The sequence below is a fragment of the Artemia sp. Qi Xiang Cuo genome, chromosome 18 (assembly GCF_049724085.1).
Source record: "Artemia sp. Qi Xiang Cuo chromosome 18, ASM4972408v1, whole genome shotgun sequence".
Taxonomy (NCBI): domain Eukaryota; kingdom Metazoa; phylum Arthropoda; class Branchiopoda; order Anostraca; family Artemiidae; genus Artemia; species Artemia sp. Qi Xiang Cuo.
Window position 1 is genome coordinate 49551946 of NC_142811.1, and position 25050 is coordinate 49576995.

At 36.0% G+C, this 25050-nt stretch overlaps 1 protein-coding gene across 2 annotated transcripts in view; it reads left to right on the plus strand.

The window, feature by feature from the left end:
• Positions 1 to 20790, plus strand: part of LOC148941598 (DNA excision repair protein ERCC-5-like) — a 263737-nt gene extending 242947 nt beyond the window's left edge. For both annotated transcript variants that reach the window (XM_089104023.1, XM_089104024.1), the window contains 2 exons: positions 16869 to 17165; positions 20135 to 20790. In XM_089104023.1, the coding sequence (XP_088960149.1) occupies positions 16869 to 17165; positions 20135 to 20706 (869 nt within the window). In that variant the 3' untranslated portion in view covers positions 20707 to 20790. The remainder of the gene's footprint in view (positions 1 to 16868; positions 17166 to 20134) is intronic.
• The last annotated feature ends 4260 nt before the right edge of the window (positions 20791 to 25050 follow it).

Below are 25050 nucleotides of genomic sequence, written 5' to 3' on the forward strand. Positions count from 1 at the left end.
AAGATTTTTAGCTATACTTTTAATTCTACAGTACTTCCACCGAGCATGATGCTTGTATTTATTTTGAATCATATTCAGCATTTTGTTAAAACAAAATTTTCAACTCTGAACTGAAACAGAAGAGAGCGGAATGTTTGTCCACCGGAAGATATTTTTTTCATCGGGAGGCACGAAATCCAGCAGCCAAAGCGCAATTAGGTTTTTGTGTTAATTTATTGCTAGGGTTACTGCTATGACGAACTAATAATCACAACACCAAACAGCTTTAGAAAGACGCAGCCGCGTCCAATCTTCTTCACCTCAATTTGCCCAAAATTTCAATCTCTACCCTCCTCCCCTGCTGTGAAGTTCCTATGCACTCTTAATTCTAAGTTATTACCTCTTTTTGTTTCATTCAAGAAACAGAACCTCTTTCATTCAAAGGTGTCCCACCTTAGATTTGGCTCCGGACGAGGTACCAATAAGCAGGGCCATATCCAGGATTTTTTTCAAGGGGAGGGGCTTACAAAGTTTTTTTTTGGGGTGGGGGTACAAAAAAAACTAAAAAAATGCGTCAAAAATTTGTTTATATTCAATTTTGTTCTCCATCTTTAGGTTGGTGTGCCCTGTTCAAGCTGTAGTCCTATGGTTTAAAAAAACGCAGAAAGACAATTTTGCTATTAATCTTTAGCTGAGTTTCAACTTTAGGCTATTCATCTCTAGTACAATATTTTGAAATTTTTTCCTTTTGTTTTTTGTTGAAAAATTAATTGAAAATACTCGTACGTACGATATATGAGTTTTTAACTTAGAAACATTTACCTTATTTATTTCCTATTTTAGATCGTTCTCTAGGAAAGGTCTTAGTAATATCAAAAATCTGGCTCGGTAATTGAATAGGTCTGAACCAATGGATCCAATGATAAAGTATCTTGCCCTGTCGGTGGAAGTTATAGCTGTAGGCTTGTCACAAGATTTGATGTTTCACAGGCAACCTTAACCTTTTTTTTTCTTTTTGACTTGGTTTCATTTCAAAGGGAACTATTATTTTATCTTTGTTGATGGAATTAACTACTTTTCTAGTATCGCTTAAATTTTCACAAAGAAGATGAGATAAATTCCATTTTTCGGTATAAAAGTTATTCCTACAAAATTTATTATCCTTTTGAATGAACTCTGTTGCATTCAGGTCATATTGAAATGGAAAAGAAAGACACGCCTCATTGTGTATGAAATAAAAAAAACAAGTTTTTTTAAACTGAAAGTAACGAACGACGTTAAAACTTAAAACGAACAGAAATTATTCCGTATATGGAAGGGGCTGTCCCCTCCTCAACGCCTCGCTCTTTACGCTAAAGTTTTTTATTGTTTTAAAAAACTAAGCTGCGAGACAGAGTCAAACTTTAGTGTAAAGAGCAAGGCGTTGAGGCGGGGAGAGTCCCTTTCATATACGGAATAATTTATGTTTGGTTTAAGTTTTAACGTCCTCCTTTACTTTTAGTTTAAAAAAAAATTGTTTTTTTTATTTCATTTGTGAACATTTTTTAATTAATGCAGGTTTTGATTTTGGCTAAACGTGCATGAATAATTTATTTCAGATACTTTTATTCCGTTTTTTATTTCAGAAATTATTCCGTATATGGAAGGGGCTTTCCCCTCCTCAACGCCTCGCTCTTTACGCTAAAGTTTTTTATTGTTTTAAAAAACTAAGCTGTGAGACAGAGTCAAACTTTAGCGTAAAGAGCGAGGCGTTGAGGAGGGGACAGCCCCTTTCATATACGGAATAATTTATGTTCGTTTTAAGTTTTAACGTCGTTCCTTAATTTCAGTTAAAAACAACTTGTTTTTTTTTATTTCATTTGTGAACGTTTTTTAATTAATGTAGGTTTTGATTTTGGCTCACCATACATGAATAATTTATTTCAGATACTTTTATTCCGTTTTTTATTTCAGAAATTATTCCGTATATGGAAGGGGCTTTCCCCTCCTCAACGCCTCGCTCTTTACGCTAAAGTTTTTTATTGTTTTAAAAAATAAAGTTGTTAAACAGAGTCAAACTTTAGCGTAAAGAGCGAAGCGTTGAGGAGGGGAAAGACCCGTCCACATAAGGAACAATTTCTGTTAGTTTTAAGTTTTACTGTCGCTCCTTACTTTCAGTTTAAAAAACCTGTTTTTTTTATTTCATTTCTGAACGTTTTTTAATTAATGGAGGTTTTAATTTTGGCTCACCGTGCATGAATAATTAAAACGAAATTTGCATATTAATTTTACTTTTATTTGGTTAAATGGCTTTCTCGAAACTTGTTGAATTTTATTTACGAACGTTTTATTAGTAATAAATATACGTAACTTACGAATTAACTTACGTAACGAACTTCTGTATTCATATATTTTGATTACGCATATTAGGGGGTTTGCTCCGTAGTCAATACCTCCCTCATTAAGCTAAAGTTCGAATTTTGTTCCAATTTTTTAAAAATGACCCCTTAATTACAAAGGCCGATAATTAGAATAAATAGCTCTTTTGAAAGCACTAAAAAAAACTATAGTGTAAAGAGCGAGGTATTGACTTGGGGGAGACCCCCCTCATATACGTAATAATTTCTGTTCATTTTAAGTTCTAATGTTGCTTCTTACTTTCAGTTGAAAAAACTTGTTTTTTTAAATTTAATTTCTGATCGTATTTTAAATAATGTTTGGAAATCCGGCGCCCCCTTCATAGAAATGTCCCTTACCCCAAAGAAACATCCTCCACGGAAAGATTCTCCCGAGTAACCCCCTCTTTCATCCCCCCCCCCCTACCTGAAAAAAATTCTTCCTGAAAATGTCTGTATACTTCTCAATAACTAATACAATATGTAAGCAATGGGCAAAGTTCATAACTTGCAGCCCTTCCCCTGGGAACTGTGGGGGATCAAGTCATGGTAAAAGACATATTTATTAAATTTTCGACTATGCTGAACAACATGGCTATCTCAAAATTTTGATTGGGTCACTTTGAGAAAAAAATGAGCGTGGGAGGGGGCCTAGTTGCCCTCCATTCTTTTTGGTCACTTAAAAAGGGCACTAGAACTTTTAATTTCCGTTCGAATGAGCCCTCCTACAATGTTCTAGGACCACTGGGTCGATACGATTACCCCTGGAAAAAAAAAAAACAACAAATAAACACGCATCCGTGATCTTTCTTCTGGCAAAAAATGGATAAGTCCACATTTTTGTAGATAGAATCTCGACACCTGTACAGTAGGGTTCTCTGATTCACGGAATATGATGGGGTGAATTTTATTAAGGTTCTATAACTTGTAGGGGTCTTTCCCCCTTTTCTCGAAAATCAGCCAAATTTTCTCAGGCGCGTAACTTTTGATGGGTAAGATTAAACTTGATGAAACTTATATATTTGAAATCAACCTTAAAATCTGATTCTTTTGATGTATCTATTGGTATCAAAATTCTGTTTTTTAGAGTTTCGGTTACCATTGAGCCGGGTCGCTCCTTACTTACAGTTCGTTACCACGAACTGTTTGATCAATGTTCCGTAGGATTTAAGTACTTGTAAAAAGAAGATTTGGGCCGTTTTGTTTTGCTGCGCTGATACAAAGTTCCCGAAAGCTTTTTTTGCGAGATTCGTAATTTTAAAAATGAAATGAATTATAATGAATAAAATAAAAATAAAATGAAATTTTAAAAATGTTATTTTTGGTCATGGATCTAGCTATTTTCCCTTGCCGTTTAATTTAAGTAAAAAATGAATGAAAAGCAATCATTGACCGCCAAACGTTGAAGATTCATTTTCGTTTATGTTGTTTTTATTCTAGACTACAGGCTGTTAGATTGCATTTGGTATAAATTAGTGGTTCCCAAACTTTTCCAAATCGTCTACCCTTTAGGAAAAAATTGCATCATGGACAACCCCTTGCACGTAGCAATAATAATTTTCCTTCATCTTTCTTTTATTAGAAATTATTATTATTTCCAATAATAATTTTCCTTCATCTTCAATTTTCCATCATCAATAATACTTTCTCCTTCATCTTAACAAAGACTGAGCTTTAAAGGCACAAATTAAATATACCACATGCATGAAAGTTGAGTATATTCACAATGTTAGAAAGCAAGACTAAATCCAATTAAATTTCTTTGTTAGACAAAAATTTAAAAAAGAATATTGTTTAACGATATTGCGATGATTCTGCCAATACTGATATTTTTTCCGCGTACCCCCTTCACAGGCTTCCGTTTACCTTTGGGGGTAGGTGTACCACAGGTTGGGAACCACTGGGTATAAATGAAGATGTATTATATACAGTTAATGATTTTTATGGCACAAAAAGACTTGGACGGTTTTAATTGAAGTTTTCATTCCTCATTTTTTATAACTTGATTTTGATTGATTTCATTTTGAATAGTTTGAAAATGAGCACTGATTTTATTATTTGCCCATAGACTTATTTATAGTTCCGTTTCCGCTTAAACGTTTACTAGAAATAGCGGATAAATTTCATTCGGCTCTGTAGAACATATTTTGTCTAAAAATGATTTTCATTTGAATTCTAGATAACTTTTAAACCTACTGGCTATTAGATTGTAACCAGAATTAATGGGATTAAATAAATTTGTATCATTTCTACTACTCTAATTATTTAGTTAGATTAAGATATCTAATTACTTCGCGTCTTTCCGCTTAAGCTTTTTAGTGCTTTAAGGAAGGTTCTTTTTCCAATTCAAAGGCCCTTGTGTTTCAGCAGTCATTCTTAAGGAATTGGGACAAAAAAAAACTTTAGTGTAAAAAGTGAGTTGTTGAGAAGGGGACAGCCACCCTAATTTCATGACAAAGAAAGGACTTCGATAGTTTTGCTTGGCATTACTAATATCAGGTTCCCAAAAAAATTTCTCGTATTTTTCGCTTTTCTATTCTTCATAACTAGAAAATTGGACTTAAAACATCTATTAATTTCTTTGTGTTGATCCTATGTCATAAAAAAAGAGAACTAATCTAGTGGTAGGATCCATATTTAGCCTACTCTATTTATAGTTCCTGAGTCCCGAAAAACAGGACCTAACAGTTTGGCATAATGCTAATCAAGACTTTAGAACTGGGATTAACTATGAGTAATTACTCATAGTTAATCTGAGAAACGCTAAAATCGGGACTTTAACAGTTTATCCTGACAATACCGATTTAACTTCACTCTAATCTAACTCTGAAATTTTTAGTCTGAAGCTGCTAACCTGTATATTGAATGATCTTATTATTTCGTCAGATATGCCCAGTTAATAATGTCTCTTGAGATATTAAAATGCAAATTTTAAGTTTTAATACAGCTCTTTGCTTTCCTTTCAGGGACTGAACTTAGAAAATCTATGAATTTAGTTCAACATTTCCCCCTCCAACACCCTCGGAAAGTTTCATCCGTAGAAGTCCAACTAATCTTAAGATATTAAATATGTAATTACGATAATAGTAATTACGGTCCATAATTACTCTAAATTTTCAAATTACTGCAAAATGGGGATTAACAGTTTGGAATGACGCTACAAATGTAATATTTCCAAAAAAAGTTTATTTTTATTTTTTAAATGCTTCATAATCGTAAGATATACAATTATATTATTCTTTCTTATACTATATATAGTTGAATTGCCAAGGGGACATTGAAAATGAAATCCGATTGTTACAAGTTTTTTCAACTGAAAGTAAGGAGCTACATTAAAACTTAAAACGAATATAAATTATTACGTATATGGTGGGGTTCGCCCCCTCGTCAATACCCCGCTGTTTACGCTAAAGTTTGAATTTTTTGTTCCAATTCTTTAAGAATGACCTCTGAATCGCAAAGGCCGTTTAATTAGAATAAATAGCTCTTTAGAAAGTACTAAAAAAATAGCGTAAAGCGTGAGGTATTGACGAGGGGGCGTACCCCCTCATATACGTAATAATTTCTCTTCTTTTTAAGTTTTAATGTTGCTCTTTACTTTCAGTTGAAAAAACTTGTTTTTTTTCAATTTCTGATCGTTTTTTAAAAAATATTGGGAAATCCGGCACCCCTTCATGGAAAATTCCGTTCCCCATAAACCCCCCCCCCTTGGAAATATCCTCCCACGTAAACCCCTTCCCTGACCCCTCCCCCACAAAAAAATCCCCCCTGAAAACGTCTCTATACTTCCCAATAACCAATACTATATGTAAACAATGGGCGAAGTTCATAACTTGAAGCCCTTCTCCTGGGGACTGTGGCGGATTAAGTCACCCTCAAAGACATAGTTCTTTGATTTTTTTACTATGCTGAACAAAATGGCTATCTCAATATTTGGATGGGGTGACTTTTTAAAAAAATGAGCGTGGGAGGGGGCCTAGTTGCCCTCTAATTTTCTTGGTCACTTAAAAAGGGAAGTAGAACTTTTAATTTTCGTTCGAAAGAGCTCTCTCGCGATATTCTAGGACCACCTGGGTCGATACGATCACCCCTGGGAAGAAAAAAAAATAATAAAATAGAAAATAAACACGCATCCGTGATCTTTCTTCTGGCAAAAAATATAAAATTCCACATTTTTGCAGATAGGACCGTGAAATATCTACAGTAGGGTTCTCTGATACACTGAATTTGATGGTGTAGTTTTCATTGAGATTCTATGATTTCTAGGGGTTACTTCCCACTTTTTTGGAAAATAAAGCAAATTTTCTCAGGCTCGTAACTTTTGATGGATAAGACTAAACTTGATGAAACTTTCAAATTAGGTTAAAAATCGTATTCCTTTGATATATCTATTTGTATCAAAATTCCGTTTTTTAGAGTTTCGGTTACTATTGAGCTGGGCCGCTCCTTACTTACAGTTCGTTACCACGAACTGTTTGATAAAATAGGAATAATATGAATATCAATTTTTAAGAAAAATACCTCTATACTAGTTGTACAATTTTTGGTAGTAGAAACTCAAATATCAAAAAGAGAAGCGTGGGTGAGAAATCAGCCCAAAAAAAACAAGCTAAGAACATATAGTACCAAACATCGTAAGAAGGCGTAGATTCCTTTGAAGGTGACAATCGACACATTTTTAATGTTTGAATTTTTACGGACGGAAAGCGTTGCCGAATTGCACTAATTAGTTTGGCTTATTTATTTTCACAGTTTAACGTGACAGCACTGACGAAAATGGTACACTTGCACAGCCCTAAAAACTTCATAATTATAGATATACCTAATATAGGGGGCAAAATATGTTTTTCTGTCCTTGGTTGTCTAACTAGTATTCCCTTGCCACTTAAACTCTTAAAAGGAAAATATATAAATTCCATTCTCAGACGTTAACCTTGTTTTCTCCAAGATTTATTTAGAATTCATAGACTTTGAATCTTAAATACAGTATTTGTTAAGCCTACAGGCTATGGGTTAGTAACCAGTATTAATGGGATTTAATAAAGTTGTATCAGATTCTAACTACTTGATTTTGCGAAAAAAAAGGCGTTACAAGTTTTGCTTAACACTAACATACAGCTTCCGATGGTAGTCGTAACATTTTCATTTTTAAATACTTCATAATTTTGAAATTGGATTTAATCACGTTATGTTCTTTAACGCAATCTCCAGCACTAAGTGGGTGCCTAGAGAAATCTGTGGAAGGTAGAACAGGAAGGGTGTGCGAAAGTGCAGGATGGCTGGTTTTACTTCCTAGCTGGAGGTAACGATTTATGGAACGGAACGGATTAACGATTTATGGAACGGATGCTGATCTCCACTCCATGAAAAGGAGATCAGCATTGCTGGTGACGATTTTAAAGTCTGATGCCATATCCTTTACCTTATTTTTTTTACCAATTTTTATCCTATGTCATGTTGAAAGAGATTTGAGATGTCTTGAATGTTTATTATATTCAAATCAGTTTACCCTAAATAATTAGTCTCTTGATGAAGTTAGACTTTTAACGCTTCCGAAAAAAGTCTCAAATTATTCGTTGCTACGTTCTTCGTAATTTCAAAAGTTTCGTTACTTTTTTTCTTGCTCATATAGTTCGCTAGTATTCCCGAATCTTTTGAGCCTTTGCAAGAAAAAAGTGTAAATTCCCTTCGCCAACGTTAAGTTTATTCCCTCCAAGATATATTTTCTTTTGGATCCTTGATTCTTTTTTTAGCCTCCAGGGACTTTATAATATTAATAGGATAGTCTCTGTAATTTCTTATATTTTCCGTATAATTTGTCTACTTTGGAAGATTTTTAATTATCTGTATAAGGTATAGCATTAGTGTCTTTAAAATCAAAACTGAGCGAGCTGCAGCTTTTTACAGAGACCATGTGCTTTTAAGGATTGTGGTAGAGGGTATGAAATTTTTCCAGAGCCAAATTTTTTTATCAAGGAGGCACACTTGTGCCTCTATAAAGAGGCGACCCCCCACAATGTTAAGCGATTTCATGTCCTAGAGGTCGCAGAGAGACGGCGGGAATCGCATTTTGTAGCCCAAGCTCAAACTAAGAAACTTGCAAAATTTCATCCTCCTCCGACTTTATCTTCATGGGGTAAACTGGGCCGGAAGTTTGGACCCTCCCACCACAGCCCCCCTTTAATGTTGTCTGATCGGATTGAAATTTAAAGGTTAAGCTTTCCTAGGGCCCGGGAGCTTATCCTCGAAATTTCAGCTCAATCCGATCACTCCTTCCCTGTTTTCAAAAAACCAAATATAGCCACTTAAAATTCTTTTTTTTTTCTTAGCCACGCCTACAGGCCACAGTTGGCAACGGATCCGGTTGAATGAGGACTCATTCGAAGCAGAATTCGACCTGTTAGGGCCTTTTGATATTTTCAGACCGAAAAAATTATCCCCCGAATTTTCATTTACGAAAAACCTTGTTTTCCTATATTAGCCCATGTTAATTTTTCCCACCACAACCCCCCTTTAGCGTTGTCTGATCGGGCTGAAATTTATAGGATGAGCTTTCCTGGGGCCTGGGAGCTTATCTTAGAAATTTAAGCTCAATCTGATCACTCCTTCCCTGTTTTGCAAAAACCAAATATCGAGTTTCGTGGGAATTTGCTTGCGTCGAAAATAGCTTCCATTTACTAAAAAACAATTACAATTGTGTCTGTTTAGTCTAGTGGTTGATACTCCAGACTGTCAGGCGGAAAACCCGGGTTCGATTCACTGTCAGAGCAAATTTTTTATATACTGAATTTAAACTTTAAAAGGAAACTCAGTTTCTTTTTTAAATTATTTGAAAAAAATTACGTTTTCTAAAGAGTTAAAGTGGCTGAGTTACAAGGTCGACCCTTGAGTAATAAACTACAAAAACGTGCAGAAATTATTTGAAAAAAACTACGTTTTCTAAAGAGTTAAAGAGGCTGAGTTACAAGGTCGAACCTTAAAACGTACAGGGATTAGGAGGCACAGTTGGGGGGCTGCCGCCCCCCGAACCCCCGCTTTCGCAGCCTTTAAATATAAAAAAAATTTCTTTAAACTGAAAGTAAGGAGCGACATTAAAACTTAAAACGAACAGAAATTATTCCGTATATGAAAGGGGCTGTGCCCTCCTCAACGCCTCGCTCTTTACGCTAAAGTTTTTATTGTTTAAAAAAAGAGTTGTGAGAAAGTCAAACTTTAGCGTAAAGAGCGAGGTGTTGAGGAGGGCACAGCCTCTTTCATATACGGAATAATTTCTGTTCGTTTTAAGTTTTAATGTCGCTCTTTACTTTCAGTTTAAAGAATTTTTTTATATTTAAAGGCTGCGAAAACGGGGGGTTTGGGGAGCGGCAGCCCCCAACTGTGCCTCCTAATTCCTGTACGTTTTAAGGTTCGACCTTGTAACTCAGCCTCTTTAACTCTTTAGAAAACGTAGTTTTTTTCAAATAATTTGTCAAAGGGGCTAGGAACAAAATTACAGATAAATAACAATTAAACCATAAGCAACTAAAATAAATCACTAGTATTCAGCTTTTTTTCATGGATCAATGCGTGGTTGGGATGATCAAACAGTTCTTGGTCACGGAAGTAAGGAATAACGCGGCTCAATAATAATCAAAACTCTAAAAAACGGAATTTTAATGTCAATAGATATATCAAAAGAATCCCCTTGTTATGCTGATTCCAAATATATAAGTTTCATTAAGTTTAGTATTACCTATCAAAGGCTACAAGCCTGAGAAAATTTGCTTGATTTTCAAAAAGGGGGAAACACTCCCAAAAATTCAAGGAATCCTAATAAAAATCGCATCATCAGATTCAGCATATCATAGAACACTACTGTAGAAGTTTCAAGCTCCTATATGTAAAAATATGGAAATTTGAAAAAAAAATTGCACATCACGGATGCACGTTTGTTTGTTTTTTGGTGTTGTTATTTTGTTTGTTTTTTTCTCCAGGGGTGATCTAGCCCCCCTCCCTTGCCCCTTTTTCCCTCAAAAATCGTCCGATCAAGATTTTGAGATAACCATTTTCAGCATAGTTGGTAGGTTCAAAAACTATACGTTTGGAGATAACATGATCCCCTACAGCCTAGTAATAGGTCTTTCGGTTACAAAATTTGCCCTTTATTTACGTAGGCCTATAGTATTTGTTATTGGGAAGTTTGCATATGTTTTTAGGGGGGAGGGAGTTGTGGGTAATTTTCTGCTGGGGGGATTTTCCAAGTTGAAAATTTTCCATGAAGAGGAAATTTTCTGGGGAGGGGGGGGAACTTTTTAGGGAAAATTTTACGCTGAGGAAATTTGCCATAATTCCTGTACGAAATTATTTTTATATGTCTTACTTTTTCTTTTGCCAGCTCAATTTTCCGTGTAGAGATGTGAATGGTAATTGTCCGTGTTAGATTTTCACCGGGATTGAATAGTCTAGAGGATCTAACCGTGGTAATGGTAATTTCGTGGAGGTGGAGCTGGATTTCTCGGCATTATTTAGAAAAACACCTGAATTTAAGTTTAAAAAAAAATCAACTGGAATTGAGGAACAACTTTAAAACTTAAAAAGAACAGAAATTATTACGTATAGGAAGGGAGTTTCCCCCCTTCTTAGCACCTCACTCTTTACGCTAAAGGTTTTTTTTTATAACTTTTAAGAACACTTATTATTAAACGGTCTTTGTGTTTCAGGATTGTTTCAGGACAACTAATAACTAACCAGGAAACCATAAGCAACTAAAATAAATCACTAGTATTCATGGGCGTAGGCAGCATTAGGCAGCATATTGTCTAGGGGGGGGGGGCAGTCGATAGTGTGATGGAGTTTTATCAACTGCTTTTTCTAAACCATCTGCTTTTTCAGCCATATCTAATCTAAATTTGAAGGTCTAGGGGGGGGGGCAGCTGCCCCCTCCCCTGCCCCCCCCTACGCCCATGCTAGTATTCAGTTTTTTTTTCATATGCCAACGCACATTTGCTTGGTTGGGATGATTTAGAGAAAGAATCGCTTGGTTGGTCTCGTAACTGTTCAATGTATGGTAAATATTTATTTCCTTGACAGTTACTTTCTTTAATATTTAAATGAAATCATACAGCAGGTAGTGGCGTAATTTTGTCCAAATCCTGAGGGAGGGGCAAAGTTAGAGCCAGTTTTCCCAAATCAAGTGGAAATGACAGAGAAAACTGAAAAACGAGCCATATAGTATTATAAAGGCAAAGATATACTAAAGTAAACTGACCCGTTTTTCTATCTGGACTTGCCCCAGATAAAGATAGGAACAATTAGTAAATAAGGAAAGAGTTAAAGAGAGATGGGCAGAGCATTTTGAGAATGGGCTAAACTGAGACAGAGTTGCAGGAAAAGGTAAAGAAGAAAATGAAAAAGCTTCTGATACCTTGTATGTGAAGTAAGATTTGTTTTGTGAGAAGGAATTAGCGACAGTACTAAAAGGATTAAAAATAATAAGGCTCCAGATGCTGATAGTGTGGTAAATGAGTTTCTTGAATATGATGACTCTGAGGCTAGAAATTACTGAAGATTATGAATATGATTTTTGAGAAAGAGGAAGTACCTATCGATTTTAGGAAACCTTAATTAAACCACTGTATAAGAAAGGTGATAAGAGTGAGTGTGGTAATTATTGAGGCAGTGCTTGCTGAAGACAAAGTTTTAAGAGAAGAACAATGTAGTTTTAGAAATGGTAGAGGAAGTGCCGACCAAATTTTCACTCTTAGGTTAATAATTGAGAAGTGCCGGAGTTATCAAAACCTTTGGTCCTCAGTGCTATAGGTTATGACCATGCGTTCGATCTTGTTGATAGAAGAGCTTTAGCAAAGGTTTTGTCCTTGTATGGTATACCAGACAAATAGATTAAAGTGATTAGTGCCATGTACGGGAATAAAATTGTTGCGGTTAAGGTAGGAAATAGGGTTGGCCGCTGGTTTTGTATTAAATCTGGAGTTATGCAAGGTAATATTCTATCCCCTTTTCTATGGATCATTTTGACGGATTTTGTCTTAAGAAGCACAGGAAGGTCAATGGGAGACCATGGAATCAAATGGGGATGAAAAACTCTCCTGTACTTAGATTATGCTGACGATTTAAGCATTCTAGATGAAAGTGTGAGCCAAATGAATGGACTTTTAGAGGTTTTGCGAGTTCAGGGTGCTAGAATAGGTTTGAAAATAGGTGCTAAGAAGACTAAGTCACTAAGGCTAGGATTAAGTGAAGATGAAAATTTGACGTTGGGTGTAACGAAAATATTGATCAGGTAGAAAGCGTCACTTACCTTGATACTTACTTACTTTGTACTTGGATCAGGACACAAGCTATGTAGTTCTCCCTAGCGACAGGATCTGGCAGACTGTTGCATTCCACAGGTTACGGTCTTGGGTTAATGGGGCGATAATTTCAAGCCATGAAGGGTCCCGTCTACGACTATATCTCCGGAAACCACCAATTGGCTCGAGGTCAGATTTGACTGTGTTAAGACAAGTTTGGCTTGTCCTGCATGTCGTTTCTTCCAATCAGGTACTGGTTTGCAGCGTAGGCTTTGATTTGTGAAAGTCTCGGCTGGTCTTAGGCAAACATGACCGAACCAGGACAGGCGGCGGCGTCGAATGATAGATGTGATGTCATACTTGGGTCACATCGTTGGCGGATGATCGCATTTGGGATTCGGTCGCTGAGTTGTAAACCCCAATATGCTCCTCAGGCATCTGTGTTCAAAAGTGTTGAGGGCGTGTGCATCGGTGATTTTCAAGGGTCACGTCTCACAGCCGTACAGTAAGACTGATCGGACGAGAGCATCCTAAATAATAATTTTAGTTTTCCGGTGGATTTCCTTCCTTTTCCCTAGCGGCTTCCGCAACTGTGCAAAGACAGCGGAAGCTGGTGCAATCCGGCATTGGATTTCTAGGCTACATCCGCCTTAATGTTAATGTATGATCCGAGATACTTGAATTTATTGATAACTTCAATCTGCCTATGATTAAGGGTTATAGGGGTAGAGTTTATGTCAGGGGCATTAGACATAGCTTTAGTCTGGTCGATATTATTCTTGAGCCCAACTGGGGCAGCAACTTCGGAGACTTTCAGAAGCATTTTCTGGGTTTCGCCACCGGATTTGCCAAGAAGAGCAACATCACACCTGGCTGACTGAGCGTATTTCAAACAGTAGACTTTACGAAAAGTGTGTTTCAATCCCGCTTTCTAGGGCTATAATGAGAGAAAGGTTGAGATGGCTAGGGCACGTTCTGTAGATGAAGGATGGCGGATTGCCAAAGATTGTCCTTTTCGGCCAGCTGTCTAGGGCTAAACTGAAAGCAGGTCGTTCGCGGTTGGGATGGGAGGATGTCATAAAGAAAGATTTAAAGGAAATGGGAACTTCCTGGGAGGGTGTAAAGAGGGAGACTTTGAAAGATTGGGACGGAGGAGAGCGTAGTTGTGTTGGCCTCAGACGGCTTGGTGCTGCGGTGTGTTGTTAGTAGTAGTAGAAAAGTATGGCCGCTTTATTTGCCATTGCCACTGTAAAATCACTTATAGCCAGGGTCGCACTTGTGTCAAGAATGCAGTCGCGTCCCTAATACAATTATTAACTTTAATAAATTTTACTAAATCAGTTTCCTCTCCCCCCTCCCCGGAAAAAGCAAACTTCAACAGTTTGGTTTGCCGTTTCTGATATAATGCATCTGACGGTATGCGCCATTTTGTCCTTATGCTTCCCATTTCGTGTTTTTATGTCTTGTGTCATTATGTTTTAGGTTTTTATGTTCTTATATAATTATATTTCCAACGGTGCAATTGTTACTTCTTACTCATGCAATTACCTACTATTCCTTTGTTGCTTAGACTTTTACAAGGAAAATGAATAAATTCTATTTGCCGACATGAAGCCTATTTTCTTCAAAATCTTTGGTGAATTCCAGATATCCTTCTGCGTCTATTAAATTGTATCGTGGGAAGGATGGAATTTAATTAAATTTATTAATATGGAACCAGAATGTCTTTCAACATATTCTTGGACTTTTATTTTAATTTCTATTTATTTTAGGTTTAAAATGACTGCATATATTTATACAGAAGAATTATGGTGATCAAATGTTGTCCTTACTGGTATATTTCAGACAGTAGTTATTTTAACAAAGATCTTTTCTTAACTTAGATTTTTGTCGAATATCAAAATTTCAAGGACGTTTACCTTAAAATCTCGTACTAAAAAGGCGTAACACGGATTAATTTGCGATATTTCAGCCTCCCTTTAGCCGCAATGACTCTATAAGACAAACCGTTGAGGAATGTGACAGGGAATAGGCTTAGCTATTTTCGGATAAACTGCACTAATTACCAGGGAAAAAAAAAATCGAAATTCCGATATGTTAAAGCGCATTTATTACGGATTTAAGATCGTGTAACTGTGTATCTCAGACCTTCTTAAAGTGCCATTGCCATCAAAATAAAACAGTTTTTGCCCCCTGGGCCCATCTTAGGTTTATTCATACCTGGAAACCCTGGTTTTCTCAGATTTTTCTTTGGGTTGTTTTAAAATGATGAAATTTTTAAGGCAGCACCAGAGTTTTTTCAGTGTTACCACGTTATACCAAAAAATAAATATGCGAAACTAATTTATTTTAAAATAATTTTAAACTGATTTATAGTATGCGAATAATTAATTTTTATAAAATAAATTATTAGCAATTTGTTGTTTCCCAAAGTCTTTTTTGGTAAAAATTGAATTCTGGATTTTTTCTCATTTTTAAGTTTTATATGGTCGTATAAATTCCTACATAACCGATTCAAAATATCAGATTTAATTTTCAATACACTTGGGACAAGGCTGGTGAATCAAAATTTGTTACTGTCGAGCGTCATAGTCACGTTCATAAGAGGCGCTATAACCACACTTTATTGGCCAGTTTCGTTGAGGCGCTCATAAAAGGCGTTTCCGCCTAATATGATTCCTCAATCTCATCCAGGTATTCATAAGAGCTGTTATTGATTAGTACCATTGAGTGACTCATAAAAGGTGCTTGATTGTCAAGCACCAATGAAGCTTCGGTAATAGCCTCTATTTCCCCAAATAATTACGCAACGTCATAGAGGTCTCTTTTGAGAGAGGCTCAATGGAGACCCCCCCTCGATTTTGATTAAGAAATCTTTAAGATTCCACTGTTTTTAGAAACCTTCTGTTATTCCTTAAGAGCCCTTAGCTTCGATACCAGCTTTAAAAGGTGCTTCTGTATTTGACCTGTGTCAAATATTGTTTAAAAAAGTAGCTGAAATTTGTTTATAAAATGCTTCCATCTCAGAGAAGCTGAAGGGTTCTGTGTAGCCTGGGCTGGAGAACTGATTTATTCACAAACTCGTTGTGTCTCTTTTTTTGTCTTCTTTCTTTTTCAAAGCCGGTTCCTTGTTACCACTAGTACTACTCCACACAACTCACAGTAGGACCAACCTGCGTGAGGCCGACACGGCTACGCATACTCCTTTTCCGTCCCAATCTGTTCAAAGCTTCACCCTTTACCCTCTTCCGTGAAGCTAAAATTTCCTTAAAGTCCTTCCTTATGACCTCTTACCACCCTATTAGAGGACGACCAGCTTTTCGTTAGGATCCAGATAAACGGCTATAAAGAACAATCTTTAGCGATTCTTAACCTTTATTTTATTATAGTCCTAGAAAGCGGGGTTGAACCACATTTTTCGTACTGCTTGTTATTTGATATACGTTCAATCAAACAGATACCTAAATCTATCCGTAATTCCTGTGGTTCACATTTAACAAATGTTCCCCTGCCTTCTGAAGAGCACAGTTTTCAGAACTATGGACTATTTTTGGCCACTGTCATTACCGTAGCTTCAAATATTCTAGTCTTGGCTTGTAGATTTATCTTATTCTTCCAAACTTTTCTCCGCCATGAAAAAGCACCGTGGGCCTGGGCTATTCCACTTTTTAAATCTTCAATGCATCCACCATATTCTCTAATGATGCTACCCAAATAAGTTAAGCTATTCACTTGGTCAATCTTTTCCTTGCCCAACATCGCCTCTTCACCTTCATTTGATTCTTCAGTTCATTCATTATGCTAGCATTTTTATATAGAATGCTCCTTAGTGAGCGTCCAACTTTTCTCCCTTGTCTCCCTTTTCACCAAGGATGCTCGAATTATCTTCTTAATCTAATTCGAGGAGGTTTTTACTTTCCTATTTGAATCCTTGCTCTCCCATAGCAATTGCCGTGTTCATTAGAACAAAGTCTATCAAAATAATCCATATAAACGGGTGTATGACACAACACTGCTTAACTCCTGTTTCAACATCAGCCCATCTACTATTCTCACTTCCTAAAACATTGCCTGAAATCGTTTATATTATCAAAAAACGAAAAAAAGTATCAAAATATATGTAAATGTATATAAAAAGCATCAAAAAAAATATATTTTTACTTTCTATTTTGTTCTTCTTTTTTTTCTACGTCAATTTATGTTGCAAAAAATTTTTGTTTTCAAGATCATAATGTCAAGATGAGTAAGCGTGTCTTAGACGCCCTCAATCGTGGATCAGCTTGGGAACATGATGAAAGTGATGTTAGCTTGCCTCTCAAAGAACAAAGGCAGACTAGAAGAAGGAAAAGACGAAACGTAGAGGAAGCACAAGTGGAGGCTGAAGAAGGAAGAACAGAAGGAGAACAAGCTGCTGTCCAAGAAGCTTCAACTTCTACTAGCATAATAAATGATGTATCTGATGACCACAACAATGGTTTACTAGACTCTCAACCTGTGTCTATCGATTCTTCGACGACTATAGGTATCTTTCTCTCTTGCTTTTTCAATTTCATTTTCTTCTATTCTTATTACACTTGATTTTTTAATTCCTCTGATCTTATTTACTTAATTTTTCTTTATTCTTCTATCTATATTTTTCCTGTTTGTTTTTTGCAATTTTTATTTCTTTGCTTTTTAATAGCACAAAAAAGTCCACTATGCCCAAACTGTTGATGTTATATTAATGGCAAATTAACCGTTCTGAAGCTTGACTAACTGGGTACGTCCAAAGCGTAGGCATTTGAAAAGGTAAAAAAAAAAGGTTAAGATCCATGTTGCTAGTTTATTTTAATAAGCCACTAAAGCCATTTGATATATGTTCGAGTGCTTGAGACTGACCTTTTTCCTGCAATCTGTTATGGACTTAACCACTTTGGCTTCTTAAAGAAGAGAAGTAGTTATTAGTTGGCAAAGAGGCAGCAAACAGAAGCAGTAATGAATTGTAAACAGTAATGAAACGTATAAACAGCGGTCTCTTTTATTCAGATTAAGCTACTCTCACAACTCTTGATCGTCAAAAATCAGACAATTAACTCGGGAGTCAGAGTTGAGAAACTGTTGGAATGATGAAAGTTACATATTTGCGTTCACTCAACCAACTCGTTCTATTTATGAAAGTTCATTAACGTAAGGGGGTTAATGACAGAATATTTAAGGAATAAGGTCTATTTAAACGATAGAAACACAAAGAAACTGAGTTTATTTGTAAAAAAAAACCTTGTGAATTAAAAGCTTTTCGTCCTTTTTATTGGCTTAAAATTTCACTCAGAAACAAATCAGGTTGTAAGGTTCTAAAAGAAGGGGTTAAATGATTTAATTTCTGGTATACGCTTAGGAAATGAAGTGATTGGCTTGCAAAAATATGTCAAAGACGTAAACCAATTAATTTAGAGCACACTTTTTACCACACAATTATAGAAAGAAATCTTACTTAGTCTCTTCGATGGAAAAAAAGAGATCTGAAAGTAAAGCAAAGGAAGATTTTAAATGAAACGCTTAGAAGGAGGGTATAATTCAAATTATTGCATGAGCATAGACTTGCCTAATTCTAATCAATCATTTTTTTTCTATTTTCTGTTTTATGGCAATAACAGATTTTGATAAATACTTCTTTTTGATATTTTATTTTTTTTAATCGAAAAAGCGAAAAACTCCCAGGCAACACCCCCCCCCCCCCAACCCCCTCGATTTTTAAAAACAGATTGTTGTACATAAAATAGTTATTAGCTTATCAGCAGTTACTTAGACTTAAACCCAAAATGCGGGTTTAGGAAACTCTTGAACGATAGAAGAGGTATTCCCCCCCCCCAACCCCCTCTTAAAATACTTTTTAGTAACTAAGGACTCATAGGATGTAAGGACATCTTACGTTATTTTAGAAGAAGGCTGACTTTTGTAATTTTGTGGACAAATTTGGTAATTGTGTTATATGTTCCTACTGCTTTATTATTATTATTATTTATTTATTGAAAACCCATCAATCACAATACATGACAAGACGGAGTAAAGGGAAAAGAAAAGAAACAAAATAAAAGCTAACCAACAAGAAACCATAAAATTTATAATAGCCTTAGGTCTATCCCAAATATACATTGGACGGAAAGAATACAAAATTATGAAATCTATCGTATGACAAACCATACCCCCATCCTTTATCTCATTAGAAAGCGGCGATGGATGTATTGGGGGCATATGGTGCGAATGGGGGAAGGACGGCTGCCGCACGACGCATGGTGTTGGACACCCCCGGTCTCCGCAAATCAGGGAGACCGAAAATGACCCTTGGCAGGTCGCTAATCAAGGAGGCGAAGCTGGCGAGGTTGGCGAGGTCCTCGTTGGAGGAGCTATGGTTGAAGGCTCAGGACAGGTCGTCGTGGCGAACCACTTTTGCTGCCTAATGCGCCCCCAGGCGTAGGAGGACCTAAGTAAGTAAGTAATGACACAGACAAACAACAAAACCTAACACTATTGAATTAGAGCGCTATTGAATTAAAACATGGTACCAATCATTCTGTCCATCCAATTTTCGATTATGTTTGGCAATTAATTTAAGAATTGCAAGATTAGGATCCGCCTAATTTGTAATTTGTAGATCGGCTTTGTAATTTGTATAGAAAGAGGACCCTGCAAAGTCCTTCAGTTGGCAAAAAATACTACATAAAAACAAGTTCCTGACTATTTTATCAATTCTGGATTTTGACTTTCAGAAATGCAATATTTTAAAAATGCTGATAGCAAGCATCTTAATTCTTTATAAAGGATTGCTGAAAACTAAGATATAATTTTCGGAAAATTTTGATGTTTTAATCATTTTTGACTTCATTGTTACAGTAGTCCATGGATCATTTTCCCTCCCACTTTAAATTTAAAGAAAAATATGAAACTAGAAAAATGCTTCCGTTGAAAAAATTATATAAAACATTTTTTCTTACTTTCCAATTCATTATAAGTATTTTAAACGCTGGGCCTTTAAATTCATGTTTTTCTTTCTAGTCTTAGATAACCGTTTATTCTGCCTTTGGAAATTGATCTTTGTATAATCTTTAAAATAAAATCCTACCCCGTTTAAATTTTAACTTAATAAATTTTACATTGTTGTTCTGAGAAGATTTGTCACAGACTTGAATGTTTTTAATCTGTAATATAATTAATATAGCTTTTGTTTTGTTTCGTTTCATTTAGAATAATTTTTTTCTTTATTATCCTCAAATCTGCATCCAAACTAATAAAGCCGTTATTTTTCTGCGATTGCGATTTAAATTGAGGCTGGACAAGCTGTAGTCGTATTTTAATTTACGTTTCCCTTTGTCTTCGAAAACTACACTTCTGTTCCTTTCTTGTCTCTAATTCTAAAGTTATTAGTAATGTGGTTTTTGGTTTATAATCCTCTAATCAAATTCTCTTTTCTAGCTGGATAGGCGTTCTCTTTTTCATTACTGTTTTCTTTCTTAGAAGCCTTGCCACGTCTGCGGGTGAAAAAGTCTGAAGATCCAACGTCATTAAGAGCTAGATTGGGAAAGGCTCTTTTGAAGTCTAATCCTGGACTCAAAGCGAGGCTTGCGGCAGAAAGGAATAGAAAGCGAAGAACTGGTCCCTCTGCACTGAGCACTTCAATAAGCAGCCCTTTAGATCATCCTGCTAGCACTGGCACTGCGATCGAAGGAGCTGCTCCTAGAGCAGCAAGGACAAGCAGAGGAGCTCCGTCAGCTGTGGTTAGAAATCCTGCTCCAGCAGTATCGGTACGCCAACATTGTCTTGCTGACACAATCACATTGACAGATCAACAAAATACCACAGTTGCTACTTCTTCATCTCAAAGAACTTCTGCCGCAGAAAGTCAAACAAGGTTAAGGTCTAACTTACCAAGCACCCCTTACGAGCCAGTAGTTGCTCCAAGGCTGGAACGGGCTCCTGAACCCATTCCAATTCAGCCAGAAATAATACATCAAAGACAAAGAGATTCAGAAGAGATGGAGGAACGTAAAAGAAAGGCCATTGAGCTTCTGAAGAAGAACCATAAATGATTGTTTTTACATTAGTGTAAAAAAGTTTATTTTTTCTTTTTAACTTATATTTTTTAGAGTTTTCATCTTGTTAATAAACTCATTGTTTCTGTTTTCTCTAACCACTGAAGCCTAAAATTTGACCACTGACGGATGATCAATATGCCCCAGAGAAACAGAGAGTTGTAAAAAAATTCTGTGACTAAAAATTGTCGCTCTTTTTACTTGTTTAAAATTTAATACAGGTGAAACCGTAAGCCTTTTTTTCTTTTTTACAGGCTCAAAATTTGGTATAGCAACAACAGCTAAATACAACAGCGGTACAAAGGTTGGGCCATTTGGTTTCCCTTTCTGACATACACATAATGAATGCTGTAATTTGCTCGCAAAACGTAATGACTTATGTCACCAACAATAAACAATGAGATTAAAGCGCACTTTTTAACACAGAAGCATGAAACAGCAGTAATAATAATTGTAATAATTTAATTCACAATAGCCAACAAGGTCTGTGACGAAAGAACAGAAATCAAACCAATCAAGCAACAACAATAAATGTCAAACAAATAAATACAATCCGTCATCAACCTACAGACACAAATCTTGAAAAACAATGGGTCTATGGCCATTAGTAAGAAAAACTACTGGAATAATTCACCTGTATCCAGTGAGGCATTTCTATGACAACACAGAAGCAAATGACTTCTGTGTTGTCGTGGAAGTACTTCTTTCAGTTGTTAAGATTTTCCACTTCCGTGGTTTGGTCATGGAGTAGTAATTATGTATATGTGGCTTGATCGCTTTCTTTTTGTTCTTCTTTAAAATCACATTTTCTTTTTTCAGTTATTATTAATTTTATCCAATAAAGGAGGAAACCTTTATTGTTTTAGATTCTTTCGGTCTCAGCGCTGAGGACGCCTTGTAGCGCTGAGGTACATGGGAAATATTTATGCAATTGTACTTCTTTTTCTTCCTACTGGCTAGAGACCCTTGGTTTTTCAAGATTTTCTTCTTTGAAGTTTATCAACTCTCTTGATAGCTTTACCTTGAAGATAAAATCCGGATGTTGATGTGATACCTTCGATGAGGTAAGTAGTAGCTCCTTAGGTATCCATGTGTTGAAGTTGACCGTCCATGCATCAGACCACTTTTATATCTTAGAAGATCCAATTTTTAGAATGGGATAGATTCTACTCTGAAGAACCACCAGCTTATAATACGGATGGCACAATAACTTAGAAAATTCACAAGAACCTCAAGTATTCAACCATATATTTCATGTTTCTGGAATTTTTAATAGGGTTTATGTCAACTCTATCGAAAGCTTTTTCAGTATCAAAAGATAGCGCCTTAAGATTACACCCCTAATTTAGATTTTTGACCCATTCCCGATGCTATGAATTCAGACAGTAAAGTGTCGTGCGTTTCCAGTGAAACTCATACTGCTCATCGCTAATAAGGTTGTGTGACTCAAGTTATGTCTAAAAGGTTTTGTTTAAAAAGCTCTCAAAGACCTTACCAATACAAGAGATGAGAGTTATCAGCTTATTTAACCGATATTGGGTAGGGCTGGTTTGTGGCATAGGGATGGCGTGGATGAGCTTCTACACTTTTGGGATGGATCCTGAGTGAAAGTAGAGGGCAACATTTGGTATGCTATCTAGACTGGACGATTTGGATTGATTAAGGAGCTGTAAAGTATGCTCGACTTTTAGAGCAGAGCAGTTGACGCTGTTGAGGGTGGTGTCTTTGCGATGAGGGGATCAGGGACTTTCTTGCCATTGAAATCAAGATTTGAAAGTCAAAGCGTGATATGTAGCTTAAGGATTTTGATATATAGATTAAGGATTAAATCTGATGCCACAGACGGAGTGAGAGGAATATATTGCTATATGATTTATGAAGATAAAAAGAAGATGGATCATTTACAAACAAATGCAGTCAATACAAAATGTATAACTCTTATAAACAATAAATTGAATGCCTCATTAATGTGTAAGAACAACTAACACAGTAGAGAATGATTGTGTATCAAATTTTAACATAAAAGTCGGAAAACTTTCTTGGAGGATCTTAGATGCCTAAAAAACGTATTTTTAGCTAAAGATGTCCTACTCTTCATTGTAACTCTTTCAGATTAATTTCCATCAAAAGTACGGTATCATAGGGATTTTTTCCGTACACGGACGGAAAGATAATTATTTTTGATTGCTAGATTAAAGTCACCTTTGATTACTCTGATTAAACTAGATTAAACTGACTGACCGTATTTCAATCAGTAGGCTGTACAAAAGTGTGGTTCAATCCCGCTTTCAAGTGCTTTAATGAGAGAAAGGTTGAGCTGACTAGGGCACGTTTTGCGGATGAAGGATCACAGATTGACAAAAATTGTCCTTTTTGGCCAACCGTCTATAGCTAAACGGAAAGAAGGTCATCTTTGGTCGGGGTGGGAGGATGTCGTAAAGAAAGATTTAAGGGAAATGGAAACTCTTGGGAGGGCGTAAAGAGCTTTGAATAGATTAGGATTGAGGAGGAGCGTGCGCAGCTGTGCTGGCCTCATGCGGCTTGGTGCTGCAGTGAGTTGTTAGTAGTAATAGAGTAAACTCAGCAGCTTGTTTGTTGCAATTTATGCATAATACTCTGGGCTCAATTAGGTTTTCCGAATGTGTATTGGTGGCTTGCTTGTAAGTTTCTTAATATTTATTTCATAGCTGTTTAGAAAATGTGCTGTGCGTAAGTATTCTTTTCAGTTATTTGATTTGTATGGAACGGTAAAATCTACCATTAAAACTGTCAAAAGATTGTCAGGTGTAGTTGGTCCGGGGATGGAGTCTTCAGCTAGTTACCTGGGAATCATGGGTTCAACTCTTACACCAGTAGTAACTTTTTCAAACAGTAGTCTCTAATGATATCTTCGAATACCTGAATGTCAAATACGTTCATGGATACGTACAGATGCGTGCTTTCAGTGATTGACTACAACTTTGAGGTTGAATAGATTTCTAGTAAGCCTTTCCATCCACAGAGAAACAGAGAGGGGGGTTGTAAAAAATGCTGTAACTGTTCTTTTTACTCGTTAAAAATTTAACACTTAAGAACCAATCAGGTTTCGAGTTTCAGGTTTCCATTTGCTCAAACTTTGGCCTAGCTAAACTTGGTTAAAAAATAGGGCTATTTGACTTCCCTTTCTTACATGTGCTTGAGAATAATGCGACTGGCTTGCCAAAGCGCGTTACATTAGTAGACAAATGGAATTAAAACATTTTTAACATGGATGTATAGGACAGTAAATCGTTCTTGAGCTCTATGGTCTATTTCTTCCGGACAAGATATTTTAAACTTATGTAGGAAATTACGATAATTAAAAGTCTTATCTTCAGTGGGGCCAATTGAGGAAAGGGAAAGCAATTACCATCTCTCAATTTTGAAAAACACAATTTTTTTCATACTTTGGTTAAAAAATATAACCGTCTCCCACACATTAGGATTTTTCCATCTTTGTTAAATGAAATCGAATTGAATCCCCCCTCCCAAAAAAAAATCGTTATCGAAGAAATCGATTTTGTCTACGATAGCACAGTATTAGACAAGAGTGAAGTAGGACTAGACCAACACTAAAACATAAAATGAACAGACATTACTCCGTATATCCATGGGGGGGGGGGGCACCTTTCCTCAATTCTTGGTCTTAATTACATTCAATTGAAAATATTGTTTCTTTTTTGTTTAATTACTGGCCTTTTTTTTTAAATCGTGCCAGGTGTTTATCTAGTGTATATGCAAATTAGAATTGAATTTTTCATTTTGAATACATGGCCCTAGGGGTTTTAGAACAAGTCTTTCAAACGAGTAAAATATACTTTCCAGAAATGAATCAAATAACATTGTAATTTTCCGGTAAATGCTGTCTATCTTGGAAACTTGACGTTCCTCTAAAATTGCATGCTTGATTATGATATTTTAATGCCTCCCTCGCCCCACCCCTAATTTTTTAAATGAGGTTAAACCTCATTCGAAACTTTGAGAAACCTTAGATCTTGGCTTGAAAACAAAGCTAACAAAGAATCCTAGCCATAAATCCAGGATGCCTCGCTTGAACATTCAAAGGGGTATTAAATTTTAGGATAGACATAATCTCCCTTGTACTTGCTGAAGTTAATTTAGTTTCAGTATATTACTGTCCTTTTGCCTTTTTGTACTTTTTACAAATGGCAAATTGTCTCTTAAATTTGTGTTAGATGTTCATGAAAAAGAAAAGTAGGCAGCGTTACAATTCCTAGTTGGAGGTTCGCGTATTAGCTTCAGCTGGCAACAGTAATTTACTAAAGAAGAATTTAGTTTCTATGGTGTGTTCGAAAAATAATG